This window comes from Rutilus rutilus (genome assembly GCF_951802725.1).
Source record: "Rutilus rutilus genome assembly, chromosome: 9".
In the NCBI taxonomy this organism is placed as follows: Eukaryota; Metazoa; Chordata; class Actinopteri; order Cypriniformes; family Leuciscidae; genus Rutilus; species Rutilus rutilus.
In genome coordinates, this window is record NC_140223.1 from 26,603,559 (window position 1) to 26,621,343 (window position 17,785).

The 17,785-nt window shown below is 36.7% G+C and overlaps 1 protein-coding gene across 2 annotated transcripts in view; it reads right to left on the bottom strand.

The window, feature by feature from the left end:
• gabbr1a (gamma-aminobutyric acid (GABA) B receptor, 1a) overlaps positions 1-17,785 on the bottom strand; it is a 65,210-nt gene that overhangs the window by 21,671 nt on the left and 25,754 nt on the right. For both annotated transcript variants that reach the window (XM_084418822.1, XM_084418823.1), the window contains 9 exons: positions 16,621-16,755; positions 13,700-13,870; positions 12,131-12,232; positions 11,405-11,470; positions 11,022-11,213; positions 10,676-10,921; positions 10,285-10,348; positions 7,774-7,851; positions 988-1,138 (listed from right to left, as the gene is read on the bottom strand). In XM_084418822.1, coding sequence (XP_084274948.1) covers positions 988-1,138; positions 7,774-7,851; positions 10,285-10,348; positions 10,676-10,921; positions 11,022-11,213; positions 11,405-11,470; positions 12,131-12,232; positions 13,700-13,870; positions 16,621-16,755 — 1,205 coding nt within the window. The remainder of the gene's footprint in view (positions 1-987; positions 1,139-7,773; positions 7,852-10,284; positions 10,349-10,675; positions 10,922-11,021; positions 11,214-11,404; positions 11,471-12,130; positions 12,233-13,699; positions 13,871-16,620; positions 16,756-17,785) is intronic.

Consider the following 17,785-nt stretch of genomic DNA (forward strand, 5'->3'; position numbering starts at 1 on the left):
GGAGGGTTAGAACAGACTACAACTCAGCCCACAGATATATTACACCATTTCAAAATGAGAAATCCAAACCATTTCATGTTGGGCTGAATTATTATTTTGTAAGTGGCTTGGGAGCATTTAGAGGACTCATAAAATCATGAAAAATCGATTTTCCTTCATCCTAATCATCTAAAAATCCTCCCCAGGTCAAAATGGGTTTTATTAAACCTTCTATCCATGATAATTTCATTTCACTTGTGTGAAATCGTGTTTTGTGAACCAGCCAAAATGTGATGTCGCTTTGTAATGAGGTTGCACTGCACTGAAAAATACAATAAAAAACATTTTCTTAATTCTGTTTTTCAATAAAAAATATATAAATCTCACCCTTAAAATAAGATCAAATTACTTGATTCATTTTTATACAACATATCTTTAATAAAGTATTTTTTAAAATATTTTAATATAAGTATTTTTTTGGCAAATAGTTTTTTTTATATATTAACTCTTCCCCCGCCATTGACGGAAATACTGAAATACATTGACATACTGAACAACATTAAAATAATCATAAAATTACTGTTAATTGTAAGATTTTGGGCTCAGGGTTCCATTCGTTTTTCATCTCTAACAACAAAAATGTTGCAAAATGGGAATCATTTTCTATATAACAGAGATATTTAATGATGCCATCATTGTAAATGGCTTGTAAACAAGACATTTAGTTTACATGACAGGGGATCAAAGAGGAAGAGTGCAGGGCACAGACTGAAGGAAGACTGTCAAAGCATAAATATACTGACAAGACCTTTTCTAGCAGTCAAACATCAATATAAAAATCAATAGATTCGAATTTTGATGTCATCATCTTTTGGAAAGTTATCTGAAAGCAATGTTAGTGGCATATTTGCTGTTGTATGGCAAAATTAAAATCATAAGAAAAATGAGTTGTGTCAGTAATTGTAAGGTTTAAGGCATGTGGATTTCTTTTGAACACAGGATACTGACCTGACGCTACTGTTGTATATGTTGAAGGAGAGGCAAACTATGCCTAGAATGATTCCCAGCCCGGCAAAGACAGACACTGATACAAAGAGCTTCTGGGAAAGATAACGGAACTCCTTAATCACCTTGGTCTGGTCTGCCGGAGGGCCGAGGCCTGTCAAGAGAGAAACCAGTCAGGAAAATCAGAGGAACTGATTGGCAGATAAGAGCGTAAAGATCACTGCATGGTGACACTGGAAACATAAACACATGCAGAAAAAAAGTTCGAGATTGACTTTATTGACAGTATTCCGGGTTGGTTCAGAGCATCATTATCTACGTCTGTGCTGTCAAACTTCATAAACACGACTAGGACAGAATATTTATTTTTTGACAGACAGTTTTCTGTGAAATATAGGGCCACTGGGTCGGTTTGACACGTCAAAAGGAAGCTCACGACGTTCACACATTAGCAGGACCAGATGGAATCGCACTTTTTGCGTAAGTTTTGGCGGGAATTCTGCAGAATTCTGTGAAACAGATTTAAAGATGTGTTAAATGGAGCTGGGAGTACTACACTTTTTTTTTGCTATTTCTAAGAATAAACAAACACACTAAAAATATTTAATGAGCAAACATGCCAGGGACAAGGAATGTGTAAAACTGACTGAAGGCTGTTCTAATTCTGAGCGGGTGCATGAGGGCTCAGGGCGCCAGTGGACAATTCTACTTTTTTGTTCTAAAATCTCTATTAACAAAAGTGTTACAAAATGAGAATAATTTTTAAAAAGGGAGATTTTTAATGATGGCATCTGGTATGAACTTATTGTAAATGGCTTGTAAATGAGACCTTTGGTTTACATGACACGAAGAGAAGTGGAAGAGAGCAGGGCACAGACTGAAGGAAGAGGTAACACTTTATTTCAATGGTCCACTTTAGACATTCTACTAACTTTGCAACTACATTTCAACATGAACTCTCATTAGCATATTAGTAAACTGTTAGGTTCGGGTTGGGTGTTAGGGTTCGGGTTAGTAGAATAAGTTGACATGTAGTTACTTATAGTCAGTAGAATGTTTGTTGGAAGACCATCAAAATAAAGAGTCAGCAGATATTAAGCAGACAGTCTACTAATACTCTTAATGAGAGTTAGTTGACAGGTAGTTAAAAAAAGTTACTTTACTTATATTAGTAGAATGTCTAAAGTGGACCATCGAAATAAAGTGTTACCAAGGAAGACTAATGTAAATGCATAAATATACTGACAAGACCTTTTTTAGCAGTCAAACATTAATGTAAAATTGATAGATTAAAATTTTGATGTCATTATCTTTTATATAAGTTATCTGAAAACAATATTATGGACATTTCTACTGTTGTATGGCAAAATTTTAATCATAAAAATTAGTTGAGAGAAATATACATATCATAATTAGTCAAAATGACTGATTAGTCAGCTGTCTCTGTTGTTTGACTGTGTTGAATTCCAATAAATTTCGTTCAACATACTGTACTGTACAGTTTGAATATTTTTGTAATGCTTTTGAAGAAGTCTCTTATGCTCAGCAAGGCTGCATTTATTTGATTAAAAATACAGAAAAAAACAGTAATGTTGTGAAATATTATTACAATTCAAAATAACTGTTTTGTTATTTAACACTTTAAACATTAATTGTAATATATTAATGTATTTCCTTCACAAATCATTCTAATATGCTGATTTGCTGTTCAAGAAACATTTCTTATTATTATCAATGTTGAAAACAGAACAGCATGTATTTTTTTGTAGATTTTACATTTACTGTCACTTTTGATCAATTTATAACATATTTGCTGAATAAAAGTATTAATTAAAAATTATATATATATACATATACATGAATATACACATAGAGAGAGAGAGAAAGAGAGAAAGAGAGAGAGAGACAGAGAGAAAGAGAGAGAAAGAGTGTGTGTTTGGAGGAGTTTTATTTCAAATATATAAATAAATCTTGTCAATTTGCATCTTAACATGTTGTGAATTAAACTGTGTCAGCCATAATTCTTAAATGAACAAGTAGAACAATCATGAACAACACCTACATTTGATCCATGGTAGTTAATGATAATAGTAAATAATAAATTAATCTCAAGTAACTAAAGAGTTCACAGTACCATAGTGAATGCCTTTTTAAAAACATTGTTATCACTCCTCACACTAATGTTATCACTCTTCACTGGAACTGACTATAATTATACATTTACGCCTCTTGCTGTTCAGTCTGTCACTATAATTACAACCAAAAACAGGATTCCTGTGGGAACAGTAATTACAGTGAGGATGGCGTGTGTAAAGCTTTTTGATATAGACAGATAAACGATTGACAGGAATCTAGCGATGAGCAATAGTTAAAATGGAAGTTTTTTTTCTGTCAGAGGCAACCATTACCAGGGACGGAAAGCTGACCGTGAGGGAAACTTGTCAGTGAAAGACAGCTGGTCCTTTGGTTTGTCAAAGTGACACGATGTTTGTTGATAATTTTCAGAATGTCAGAACACTGACGAGTCAAGAGTGACATTTGCTACTGCAATGTGGCAGCAATACTGTGAGAGATAAATGTGTGTGTGTGTGTGTGTGTGTGTGTGTGTGTGTGTGTGTGTGTGTGTATGTGAGAGAGAGAGAGAGTGTTAGAAAGCTCTGTCCGCCAGTTGATGCATTCTCACAGTAAACCTTCCGTCGTCCTTGATCTAAGAATCAGGACAGGGTGTTGCTATGGAGACCTGGCTTAACAACAGTTTCCACAGCAATTTGGAAGAGAAAGTCTTACTAAAGTGGTTGTCAAGTGCTACCAAGAGATGGTTGAAAAGCAAGGGCACTGCCATATGGTTAAAAAATCATAGTCCTGACCGGAGGTTACATGTATTATATGTTTTAAAGGCCACAATTTTATGCTAATAAAAATTAAGAAACCCGTGGATGCTTGAGAATCTCCACTAATGGATTCCCGAGGAGGTTACGTGTTATTTGGGAAGAACATCTGCTGCTTCAGCTATTATCAAGGGCAAAGAAATGGAAAGCCATGTCACCAGCTCTACGCTCTGCTTTTTTCAGTGGGGAGAGCGGAAGAAGTGACTAAATAGGTCATAACTCAGTTTTTCTGAAAATAGCCGTGATTGGCTTAAAAGGATGTAAATTTGCGACTGGGGGAAGAAAAATATTTTAAACTATGTCAAATGGCTTTTTTGGAGGGATTTATGCCCTTTAGCAGAGAGAAGAGTGTTGACAGGAATGGTATAAGGACATGACAGAGGCCAGGCTTGAAACTCTGACTCTGAAGTGTAAAAACCATGTGCACAACTGATGCTCTAAATCAAATGCTTCTCAAGACCCCAAAACTGGCTTGGCCAAAGCAGTTTTCTTTCACATGTTGACATTTTTAAACTGGAAGTTAGGGCAAGACATACCAGATTGGGAGGGCTTGTCTCTTTTTTTCAAATGGATACACGCACACACACACACACACACACACACACACAAACACGAACACTAACGTTCAAAAGGTTGGGGTTGGTACGTTTTTTTTTAAGTCTCTTATGCTCGCTAAGGCTGCATGTGTGTGATAAAATACAGTAAAAACAGTAATATTGTTAAATTTAATTAGAATTTAAAATAACTGTATTCTGTTTTAATATATTTTACTATGTAATTTATTTCTGTGATGGTAAAACTGAATTTTCTGCATTATTACTCCAGTCTTCAGTGTCACATGATCCTTCAGAAATGATTCTAATATGATGATTTAGAGCTCAAGAAACATTTCTTGTTGAATGTTGAAATGCTTCAATGCTGAAAACAGTAAAAAAAAAAAAAAAAGACATCTTTCCTAAATAAAAGTATGAATTTATTTTTAAAAAATCCTAGTTACCCCAAATGGTTATATATATGTAGCCCTCAAAGTAGAGTTGCAAACCTTTGAGTAGCCCTCAAAGTAGAGATGCACCATTCATTGTTAAAATAATAAAACACTTTATAATATAATAAAACATCAATTACATCCCTACACCAGTAGGTGGCGACAAGTGACTGTCGTTGAATCATTTATTCAAGAGATTCGTAAAAAAACGCTGATTCATCCAGTAATGAAACAAGTGAAGGGTGCATCTCAATCAGCTCCCTAGTTCAGTAGTCAGGGCACTGATCAGGGAGTCGGCCATTTTAAGGGATGTCTCAATCGCAAAATCCTCCCAGTGTGAGTGTACTGAAACTTTCGCTCCCTAAAAAGTCCCACAATGCACCGTGAAAACCAGGGAGCATTGATGCTCACTATTTTCCCTTAACGGAAGTTCTGAAGCATGAACTTCAGAAACCATCAGAAACATGCCAGTCTTAATATATTTCAACTTGGGTCATAGTTCACCCAAAAATGAAAATTCTGTAATCAATTACTCACCCTCATGTCGAAACACTGTAATAATCCTGTCAAATACAGTAAATTCCAATGTTGTGTCACTGAACTGACATCACCATCTTTACTAATCTTTCACTTTTTCCAGACTTTGCAGTAAAACTTCTGCCTGTAGCATTGATATTCATCTTGTAGCCATTCAAAAAACAAGCGCAGTGTGAAGTGTGAGGTCATTACTCGTCTAATGTAGGGCAGTGCTGCTTTGTTACAGTCACGCTGGTGGAATCCACTCAATGGGATCACGGCATGAAGGATTGATTAGAGCCTAAATCAAGAATGACTCACAGAAGAGGACCGGGCAAATCCAGCAAATAATCGCCTCTGTATCTCTTGGGAGAGAAAATACAGGATTTTGGTGGTGGCAATTCAATTCCAACCTCTTGGCAGAAAACCAATTTGTGGGGTAATAGGGAAGGCACTGTTTGGTGTTTTGTAAATGATTTACTAGAATAGCATCCATGCAGGAAAATGAGCAAGTTGAGCAACAACTGTGAGTTTTCTATCAAAGCTATTCTAGTGCGGTGACATTACACATGATGGGATGCTTTTAAAAGTAAAGCATTTATTTTGCTTTGTTCACACTGCATATTTAGGACTGACTGGCAAAATGGATGGGAAAACTGAAATGAATTTATGAGGTGCATGAGACAGAAAGTGTCAAAAGCCTTTCTGTATTATTGACACATTCATGCATATGCTGAGTGTGAAACCACTCATCCGTTTGCTCATTCAGTACACTAAGTGCAAACGATGTGAGTGTAAATGAGTGGATCCATTCACAGCCGTAGACATTGCACTTTGAGTGACGTTACACTCACCTTGCATCCCGAATGATGAAAAAAGTACTGAATCTAATCTAATCATTCAGACTGAAACATTTCCGTTTTAAGACCATATTTATATATAGTTTGCATCGGGTTAGAGTAAATAACACCGTTTTTATTACAACCATGCTTTTAAAAGCCTTTTAAGTGACTGGTAAAATAGTTTGAATACCATGTAACAATACTATGCCATAATTTTGAATATTATACTATTCAATACACTACTGTTCAAAAGTGTGGGGTAATTTTCTTTTTTTTAAAGAAATCAATAGTTTTATTCAGCAAGGATGCTGAGTGCTGCGTACCAAACAAGAATGAACCTCATTGGTTCTTGCTGAAGCTCAAACGTGATGCGTAACACACGAGAATGAACCTCATTGGTTCTTGCTGAAGCTCAAACGTGATGCGTAACACACGAGAATGAACCTCATTGGTTCTTGCTGAAGCTCAAACGTGATGCGTAACACACGAGAATGAACCTCATTGGTTCTCGTACGTCAAGCAAGCTATGTGAATAAAAGCTTAATTAAATCTGTTCATTGTATAACGTAACCGTGTCTATTCTGAAAATTTGGACTAAACCATTTGATTTATATGGTTTAGTTTTATGATCTTTTTATGAACTTTTTGAAGCGTCAAAGTTGTAGTTGCGTGGACTGTCAATGGAGGGACAGAAATCTCCTAAATTTTATTTAAAATGTCTTCATTTCGAAGATGAACAAAAGTCTTACGGGTTTGGAACGACATGAGGGTGAGAAATTGATTACAGAACTTTCATTTTTGGGTGAACTAACCCAAGTTGTAATAATATTTTACAATATTACTGTTTTACTGTGTTTGATCAAATGAATGAATGCCTTGCTGAGCATGAGAGACATCTTTCAAATCATATCATAATCATAAAGAAATAATCACATAAACATGTTGCATGCAAAACATATATATTTTGCTAGAACACACAGCTATTTTGAATGACTGTGAATGGAAAAATATGCTTTTTAGAGCCACAGTGAACCATGCTCATAAGTCATACCTTGAGTCTTTGTACCAGACTACAAACAAATAAATGGAAGACGTCAAAATATTGGATTTTTGATGCCTGTCTGGACAAAACCTTGGTTTACCTTTCTACAAGAAGATTAAATTAAGTTTTTCAATTTCACACTGTTTCCTCCATGCTGTACTTTACCATTTATCTGCGACCATCATCACACATTTTCATTTGATCTGCTCTGCGCCTTACATCGGTTTCATCAATATCAGTTTGTCAATCGAGAAACTTCACAGAGCCGCACAAAGGTCAGCGCGAGCCGTGAACGGCATGTGGCTGCGCTCCCCTGGGTCTGTATGGCCTCCTCTAGCAGAAAGGACAGCTAATTGTTAGCGATGTATTAAAGAGCGCAACAGGGATTTGTTGAGCAAACAGAAATCAATACCGGTAAGCCTCAATCTCGACGGGCCGAGTGCGGCTGTGAAAGGTGACGGGAGTGGAATGGACAGAGCTGTCTCGATGTGCAGAAAAAAGGCTGGTTTCTCTTACCAATCCATTTGTCGTTTCCATACCAGGACAGGTTGCCTTTTGTGCTGTCATAGTACCCAATCTTCTTGTAGCTCCCACCTGAGGAAAAAAAGGAATTGAAATGAAACATGACAAATGTCTGAAAGAAAAGTGAATATGAAACCACTTCTCATGCCGACATCTTCCCGAAACAAAGAGACCCTCATCTGTCTGGGAATTATAAATGGACAGACTAACCCAGCTAACAGGGACATTCTGGCAAAGTTCTCTCAAAATTAATAACAAATGTAATAAAATGTTAGTTAATAGTTTTCTGGTTTTTAATAACATTTTCAAAATGTTAGCACAAATATATTTACACATTGTTAATGAAATGTTTCACTTGGACGTTCGTCTGACATTTTTAAAACATTACTACTTACTACTTGTTTCAAAACATTCAACATTCAAAAAGTAACATTCCCATATTGTTTGTAAAATGATTTTGCTAACCTGCGTATATATAGTTTGTAAAACATTTAAAAAAAAATGAACTTTTTAAGAACATTCAGAAATAATGTTTCCATAACTTAATGGGAACATTATCAAAATGTTCTTAGAACATAATTTTGTTAGCTGGGTAGACATAATGTTATTTTTAAAGGCTTGTATTAAAAGTTTTCCTGTGTAAATATAGCATCTAATTAACAGTGTGTCAACTAAAGGTCACATTAACAAAACCTGCTTTCACCAAGCACTGCAATAAAAAGCTTCAAAAGAGGCCTGACTCAACAAATCTGCAAAAGTAGTCGATTTAAAGCTGTATCAATAGGTCGAAGATAAAAAACAAGCCCAACTGCATTGATCAAAGTTAGTCTGAAAGGGAACATATTGTAGAAAAACCCTTCTTGCATTTTGGAAATCAAAGACTTTGATGTACTATGTAGACAAACTTTCAGAACATTAAAGTTAGACTCTCTTACCAGTCCAGACCATTCATTGAAACTAAACAACTAAAATACGACCACAGACACAGTGAAGTAATGAGGAGGAAGTAAGATAGATGGGCTTTTCTTTAACTGCAGCAAGTTTTTGCCCTGTGAACTTTTAGAGCTACCTGACTAGAGAAAGCAGAGAAAAAAGGCTGTTGCCAAATAGGCAGGAAAAATTCAACACCCATAATGCACTGGGTATGTTGCCATCCAAGGCCACTCCCACCAGTCTGCTATGGATACGCTTGGCCGGATACCGCCTTGCTTTAGTAGGAAATACTTCTTAGCAAACTTTTAGTCACAATGGTGTCGACGTGTATTGTTTCCGCGTGCAGGAATTCAAAGAGTAAACGTTTAAAACATGATTTAAAAAAAAGTATCGATACTAGAAGTTGGAATATCGATACACTATCATGAAAGAAAATATTGCGATAGTTAGCTGTATAAATATTTTTGCACAGCCCTACTGTTTGATTGGGAATTAGTGGTGTGACAGTCAGAGGGCCATATTTTAACGATCTGAAACGCAAGTGTCAAAGCGCAAAGCTCAAGTAACTTTGTGGGCGGGTCTTGGCGCTGTTGCTATTTTCCCGGCGGGATAAATGACTCTTGCGCCTGGCGCAAATCTAAAATGGGTTGGTCTGAAGTAGCTTCATTATTCATAGGTGTGGTTTGGGCGTAACGTGAAATAAACCAATCAGAGCGACATCTCACATTCCCTTTAAGAGCAGGCGTGCTTGTTCCATGGCGGGTTGCTATTATAACGGCGGATTTGCCAGGCGCACGCGAGGAGCGGTTCACAGCCGAGGAGACCGACGTTCCCGTCAGGGACGTTGGGGATGGAGAAACACACCCAAATTAACTTCGGTTAAACAGGCGTATGATAATTTGGGTAAATGTGTAAGCTAGATGTATGCTTTTATAATAAAATGTCTATCTATCTATCTATCTATCTATCTTTCGTAATAATGTATGATTTGCAAAAATGATAACTGCTGCGTCTGTGTGTAGAGAATCAAAGTGTATGCGCGTTGTGCACACGCTACATTGATTAAGGCCAAGCATGCGCCCTTAAAATAGCATATGAATAACATGCGCAACGCGCCACTGACTTTAAACTGTTTTATTTCGGTCAGTGGCGCAATTGTTTTCTAAACCTGTAAAATAGCATGAGGGAACGTTTGCGCCGGAACACGCCTCCTCTTTGCGCTGAACCGCCCCGGGGAGCGCAAGTGTATTTCTTAGTTAACCGACGTGCTTCTGTGGAGGGAAAAGTCCGCTTTGCGCGGGTGAAAAATAGGAATGATACATGCGTCCGTGTACAAAGTCAATTGCGCTGGGTGCAAGATAGGGCCCATAGTCTTTAAAAAACTGGCACGTTTTTCACACAAAAAATACTGAAATAGTGTATTTTTACTAGTTAGTCAAAGCAACATCATAAGTGAACAGTCATCAAAACAGACAAATACACAATACTACAAAAATGAAGGATGTGACCCTTTAAAATGCAATTAAGTGCATCATCTACATTAGTTTTAGGGTTTTTCTGTTTTGTTTGTACCTTGCAGTTGCTCAATGAGAGTCCAGGCCATACGTGAACCCTGAGCGTCAAACACGACGTGACCCTACGAGACACAGGTGCAAGAATATAAATAGTTCAAAGACATTATGATAAAGCCATGTCAATACAAAATCATCATAGAAGAAATCCATTTGTGATTCATCATGAAAAAAACGTATAAAATCTGTGGAAAAATTAAAGGCTGAATCATTCTATAATGAGTTTGATATTTGTATGCATTATAAAAACAGAATCATCTGAGACTGATGATTGCCAATGTGAATTTAAAATTTAAAAAGGTTGTTCTGACAGGTCTGAGAAATTAATGTCTGGAGTATTTTATCTCATTGTTATTTGACAGCTATTTCTCCTTTGCTTTTCATCAACTCACAGACACTCCTTCAAACGAGCTGGTGTTGAGGGCTCTGTATATTTCAGCAGTGATTTCCTTGTTGTTGTAGTTGAAGTCCTCCAGTGCCCAGCCTTTGGCCCTCAGCGGGGCCACCGTTTTATTGAGGGCCAGTGCGAGAGCCCACATGGCATCATACGCCAACGGAGCTTCCTGAAACCCGCCCGTTTCTTCTGGGTTTTTGCCCCCGAGACGTGACATCAGCTGCACCAGGAACTCTTGGGATGTCTGTGGAGGATTTGAGAAGGATTAATGATCCCATCCTGACATTTTCATAGATACGTTTTACATAGGCATCATCATAGTCAAAATCTTAAAATCCACTCACCAGGTTGGAGGCTCCGCGGACGGTCTCCGGGTTTAGCATGACGATTTCTGTGGTGACGTGCCCTTCCACGGCTTCAGTCATGTTCTCCACTGTGCAATTGATGGCCGGATCTTTGATCTTAAACCAGTTGTCTGCGTACCAGCCGATGAGGAACCATACATGCTTCTTACCATAGAGTTTTTCTTTGAAGACCTGCCAAAGATGACACCATGTTTTGAAGGTCTGTGCTTAAGCAATAATCGTATTCAATATTTTAATCTCGGTTAAGCCACAGTAAGTTAACTCAAGCCGAGTAGAAGCATCGAACTGAATTGTGCTGAATTGATTTAAAATAAATTGACGGCTCAGATGTATTTGTAAAAAGAATCGTAGTTGCTACTTACCTCACAAAACACCTTTCTGGCTTCAGTCTCGTAAAAGAGGCCAACTATGATTCTGGCATCTTGACGCTGTAGACAAAGACGCAACAAACAATGTGACATATAGTAAAGTGTCACTATCCTGATTTACATCCATATATTTTAAGGCAAATTTTGGGATAGTGCATAAAAACACTGGATGGAAACTATGTCAAATGTATTTAAGCATTTATTACTGCTTTTATTCTGAATTATTAATGATAAAATGTAGGCTCTATTGAACAATTCTATATTAAAGCAATAAGTCACTTGAATATGTGTTTTACAGTGATATTGCCATGGGTAAGAACACCTTTTTGTTACTTATTGCTTTAACTTACTCTGTTTGTGACATGATTTAAAGGTGAAGTGTGTCATTTCTGCACCATTAGCATCACCAAACTGAACTGCAAATATGATGACCGTTTTTAAAAAGGCTAGACATATGCCAAAACAAGTCAAGCATTTAACAAGACAGTCCTATTCTCATGAGATGTTTATGCAATATAATTTTACAATAAATTATGCTGTCTAACTATTCAATAACAGATGCCACAGTAGCGACCAAGACAGTATCTGAACCGTCACTTGATCTGACGAAGGAAACCGATTCTTCAGAGTGTTGATTTATTGTGCTCTGCCTGCTAGCTAGCTACCCGACACGGGCTGGGGAGAGGAAGTGAGCGGCTGGTGAATTTTTCATCAAAGCACCTTCAGGTTTTTGACAGCCACTGCGGGATCGGTGAGGAAGCTCTGTCTAACGCTTATCTCGATGCCGGCCTCCTTCACACGCTCCTCCAGATCATCCAAAGTCTGGAGAGAGAGAGAGAGAGAAAAAGAGAGAGAGTGCGGTGAGACGGCGGGTGTGACAGGAGAGGAGTGATGGAAGAGAGCACATGAAAAGATCAAGGAGCGAATGAAAGAGAAGAACAAAAGGTGAATGGTCAAAGCGCAGACCAAAGTTAAAAATGACAAAGTAAAGGAAATGTAAAAATAAAACAGTCCGGAACAGTCAGAAAGAAAGGTAGATTTGGAAAAAACACCCAATAGGCTATATATAATATATATATATATATACTGTAAAAAATTATTGTTGGTTTAACTTAAAAAAGTAAGTTACCTGGTTGCCTTAAAATTTTGAGTTCATTGGAATTAAAAATTTGAGTTAAAACAATGAAGAAATCACTGACTTGTACTGTAGAAGCCTGTTACCAATGTAAGTAATTAGGCAGCTTTTTTTTGGAAAAGTGCTCTTGAGATATCCAACATCAATGAATGGAGGAAATGGCAAAAGAAAGAGGATGTGAACAGGAGAGAAGGATTGGGAAGAAAGTAAATGAGAAAAAGAGATGAGCTGGTGAAGAGATGGAGGGGGATCATTAGCCTAGCGGAATTACGCTAGCTCAATAGCCTACTGAATCAATGCATGAGAGATTTATGACTTGGTCAATATTCCTAGCAGCCAACATGAAGAAAAACGACTTTAAGACCTTCATCACTTAAGGAGAGAATAATCAACCACGGTCTTTGCCATTAACTCTGAGACATTAACCTTACAGTAAAGGGGCAGCAGCTAAGCTGCTAACAGTTTTAAGAGGAAAAGGAAACTACTTTTCTGGGAAATTACTTCCTTTAAAGGGGTCATATCATTTTTAACATTTAATTTCCCCCTGAGGTCCACTTACAGCGCTCATCGAAGTTTTTTTTGCGCCTATACAGTCATCATTTAATAATCATAACCATTTTCCATTTCCATCCTCTTAGTGACATTTCATTGCATTTTTTTTTTTTTGCCTCTTTGCAAAGCCTGTATTACATTTTGACAGGTTTACAAAACAATCAAAGCTGAAATGTACCATAAAGAATGTGATGGTCTTTTCTAATTTTGGGATATGCAAAGCGGTAGGTGCTACACACAGCCAAGAAGACGGATTTGACTACACCTTTACCTTCATTATTAGTTCTTCATGTGTTCACCAATTAATATTTTGGTATTTACACTGGCATGTCTATTCTACTTCCTCCTTACAGGCATGTCAAGTCACAGAACACCAAATAGGCATTCAGTGTTACCTTAAGTGGATTTTTGCATCTTTTTTTATCAGGGGAGGAAGTTTCTGAGTTCTTAAATAAAGTAAAACAGTGAATTGCTTTTGTGGTTTCACTACAAGCACCAGCACACAAAGACCAAAAAATCTTGAGACCTAGTAACAATAGGAAAACCACAGTATGACTGTACTAAGTAAGATAAACAAGAGAGAAATATCTGCAAGCACTGACCGAGGTAAAGACTTCAGTGGTCTGCTGGATGGTGGCGATCTTTGTCCATCCCCACTTCTGGAAGAGCCGCACACGTGTGGGATTATGCAGAGTTGCTGACGGGTGCGTACGGAAGAAAGTGGGAAAGCGCTGGCGGTTGGATAAAGCTGGAGAACTAGAGCCGTATGAAAACTTCAGAGAGACAGCGAGAGAAAGAGACGGTAGGTAAAAAGGTAGAAGGATAGAGAAAGCACATTGAAAAGATTTACTCAGCTATATGGTTGACCTTATTTGATGCCCCTGAAAAGAACGCAACACAAAGAAAAAGCAGAGCAAAAATATGAGTACGATTTTTGCACACACTGTAAGAAGGGTAAATGTCAACCCAGGGAAGCCAGAAGCTTTGAGCAAACCTGAATAAACAAGCCAATCTGTTTCTTCATCCAGTGTTGACGCGTCAATACTTAGAAACGCACAGCGGAGGAACGATATCCAGTTTATGCTTCAGCCTTTTAGAACTATTTCAAGCAATAAACCAGGTTGCTTGATGAAGAAGAAGCGTGCTTTATTGTATTGAATGTGTACTTCAAATCTTAAAAGTACTTGCAGATCAAATAACATTAAAGAAATAAAAGGAAAGTAAATATTTAGGCTACTCATTATATTTTAATAACATTTCGTCATGCTTTAAAGTTCATTTCATTTTCACACTTCATTTGATGTGTTGACTAACAATATTAAGTCACATAATTATTATTTTAACTATAGTGTGTTATTCAGTATTGAATTTAAAGTTAATATATTTGAACCCTCTGGTGCTCCTTTTTTAGTTCAATGAAATGAATATACTATAATTTAGTTTGATAATGTTTTTTATCTAAAGTCTCCCTGTAGTCAATAATTTTATCCCTTAAAACTAATCTTTGATCACCAAAAATTACATATTTAAATGTTTTTTCCTTAAAAAAAAAAAAAAAAAAACGTCATGCCTTAAAATTGCTTGAATGTAACTACACCCTTGCCTTATTTAGTATACGCGATTCTATGAATATGCAAATTAGCCCCGCCTCCACTCACTCACACCAGCTCAGAGATCCACTCGTTGGCGCGATTGGTTACAAGGTAGTTAGTATGAATTTGCACATGGTTTGTCTTAAAGCATATTAAAAACACCGCATAAACACATAAACAACATTGAAAACTTGATTTTCACCACAGGGGAACTTTAATATTTTGTATTTTTAGGGGATTTTGTGTTATTAAATTAAATTTATGTGCTTGTTATTATCAATTTTTTACATTTGAGCATATACCTGAAAATGAAATTTAAAACTTAAAACGTCTTAAATTTCGAATGCTTTGGGAGTACAGACTTAAGTTTGGTCTCTTTTTAAAGAAGACACTTGGCAGATTATTCCACAAAAAAAAAAAAGACATTAAAAAAGTTAAATTAAAAAACGTTATAGAAATGTAAGTTTATTTTTAGGAGAAATTCACAAAAATACTATTTAATTTTTTCATATGAAATATATATTTTCCAAACCATGTTTTACTCTAAAAGCCATAAATCTTAACAATTTGTGTCTAAATCTGAGGTTGATATCTCAAAAAATGCAAATCTTGATGACATTTTTAGGAAATTTGTTTCCCATTCATTTCGAATGCATTCATTTTTGACAGCGAGGAGAAAAAGTGTGACTATTTTTTCAGGACCATTAACCTTTTCGAATCGTGTGTGTGTGTGTGTGTGTGTGTGTGTGTGTGTGTGTGTACACAGCAATAGCAATAGCCAAAACCTTGACCCAGTTTCATACCATTCCGATGAAGTAAAAAATGCTAAAAAACCAAATCCAAAACCAAAAGAGAGCACCGAAGAGCACCAGAGGGTTAAATGTACTATATTTTCAATTTTATCATTAAAAATGAATGTTTCAATTATATTTAAATACATGACATATAAAATTCAATAGAAATTGCATTAAATTCTATTTTAGTTTACCAAAAATGCTGCATCACACGATGCACTTAAATTGTACTAGCACTCTAAATCCAGCTAATTGCAAATAATATTTTATTATTATTAAAATAAAATCCATTAAAGTGGCAGAAAACATTACATTTAGTTTGCACTTAAGTATATTCTTTTAAAGTATACTATTTCTGTAATAATAAGTACTCGTTTTAAAAGCATGCTAAGGTGTACCATACTTCTTTTTCACAAGGATTGATTTGTCTAAACTGTCACATATAAACACAGTTATTCATTTTTCTCTTTCGTAATCTACTTGAGTACAAACCCACTTGAAGACTGAAGCCTTTCAGAAGGTTTCCTTGGAGAGTTGATTTGTTCAACGTAAACTCACAACTCACTTTTCCAACTTTTTCTAAATTGCAACTGCAAACTCAACTTTTTCACACAATTAAACTTGAGAACAAAGTCAGAGTAGAGAACATTACTTTGCAAATTCCTGCAAACCTCGGCGGATGCCAGATGATTGAAAAAGAATAATTGGAAAAATTAATTACTAAGCTTATCTAGAGTATTTTCATTCTCTTTTTTCACTTTCACACTCTCATTCGGTTCTCTGACATCCTCGAGAGCCTCTTTTGACAGTTTTAATTTGTCAGCTTTTTCAAGAGTGTCAACAAACTACAGAAAGCCAATGAGATCACAAGTCCAAATTCTTTTTGTTCCTTGACCCAGAAATAACAGAACTCCTTGTTTTGTGTGCCACATTTGCTCATCCAAATCTCGAATCGAGTTGCAGTTAAAGCTGTAAAACGACTGTTTTATCATTTTACCGTTTAGTTTAACCAGTAATGACAATAAACCAGCCTCCCAATACGAACCTCTGTAATGTTCTACAGTGAAATCCAGGTGTATGGAGAAAACGATGATCAACAATACAGATATAAAGAGTTTAGACACATAGCAAACACACCACTATAAGGTTCCACATGCGCGCCGCCTCAGCCACAAGCGTGGAAACGGAGCTGCAGCCCGGCATCAAGACGATCTTTATGGGCTCTGTGTACAGCAAGTCATACAGCAGTTTAGTGGCCTCTCCTGGATCACACTGAAGGAAAGAGGAAAAGTCATAATTAGTCTACTGCCTTTGAAAAAAGTTCGCTTCATTTGAGCGTGTCATAATCGTTAAAGCCCCAATGGAATCAGCACAGAAACACGGTATCTCATTACCCAGAAAAACGATCTTGGACTGCAGTGAAGCTGTAACCAAACACCTCTCGTGCTGCAGTTCACTGTGTCAAATACAACAGGACGTGATTCACAAATGAGGGGGTGACTGCTCGAACGCAGCAGATGCAGTCACACTGAAATGATGCCCTTGGTAACAATCAGCAGAAACACTTCATTAGGAGTGTCATGAACGGTTTTATTTCCGTTCAAGTTAGAAATAAATGGCATGGTGCTGGCCTCAAAAACAATGGCTGTCAGAAAGGAACCACTTTGGATCCAGGAGAAGATTAGATTAGAGAGAGTTTACTGTCATTCCAAACCGAAAGTAACTCACTCCCACTAAAGTTTACTCTGAATAAAAGTTTGCTAAGAGGTATTTCCTACTAAATCAAGGCAGTATTTGACTATGGTCAAGTGTATCCATAGCAGACTGGTGGGAGTGGCCTTGGACGGCAACATGCGCAGTGCATTATGGGTGTTTTCCTCCCTTTTTTGGCAAAAGAGAAGACAACAGCCTTTTTTTCTCTCTGTTTTTTCAGTCACACTTTAGTTTATGGTCCAATTCTCACTATTAACTAACTATTAACTATGACTTTTGCCTCAATAAACTCCTAATTACTGCTTATTAATAGTTTAGTAGTTGTTGAGTTTAGGGACTTTCATTTATCTTCAGAACACAAATAAAGATATTTGAATGTCCCTCTATTTAAAGTCTAGTTACCTAAAACTCAGATGCTGCAAAACGTTCATTTTAAAAACCCATATGAATCGAGCGGTTTAATCCAAGTCTTCTTAATGAAGAGACATGATGGCTTTATATGATGAACAGATTTAATTCAGGCTTTTATTCACATATAAACAGTGATCATCGAACGTACACAGAGCTCAACCGTACTTGTGTGCAGTCT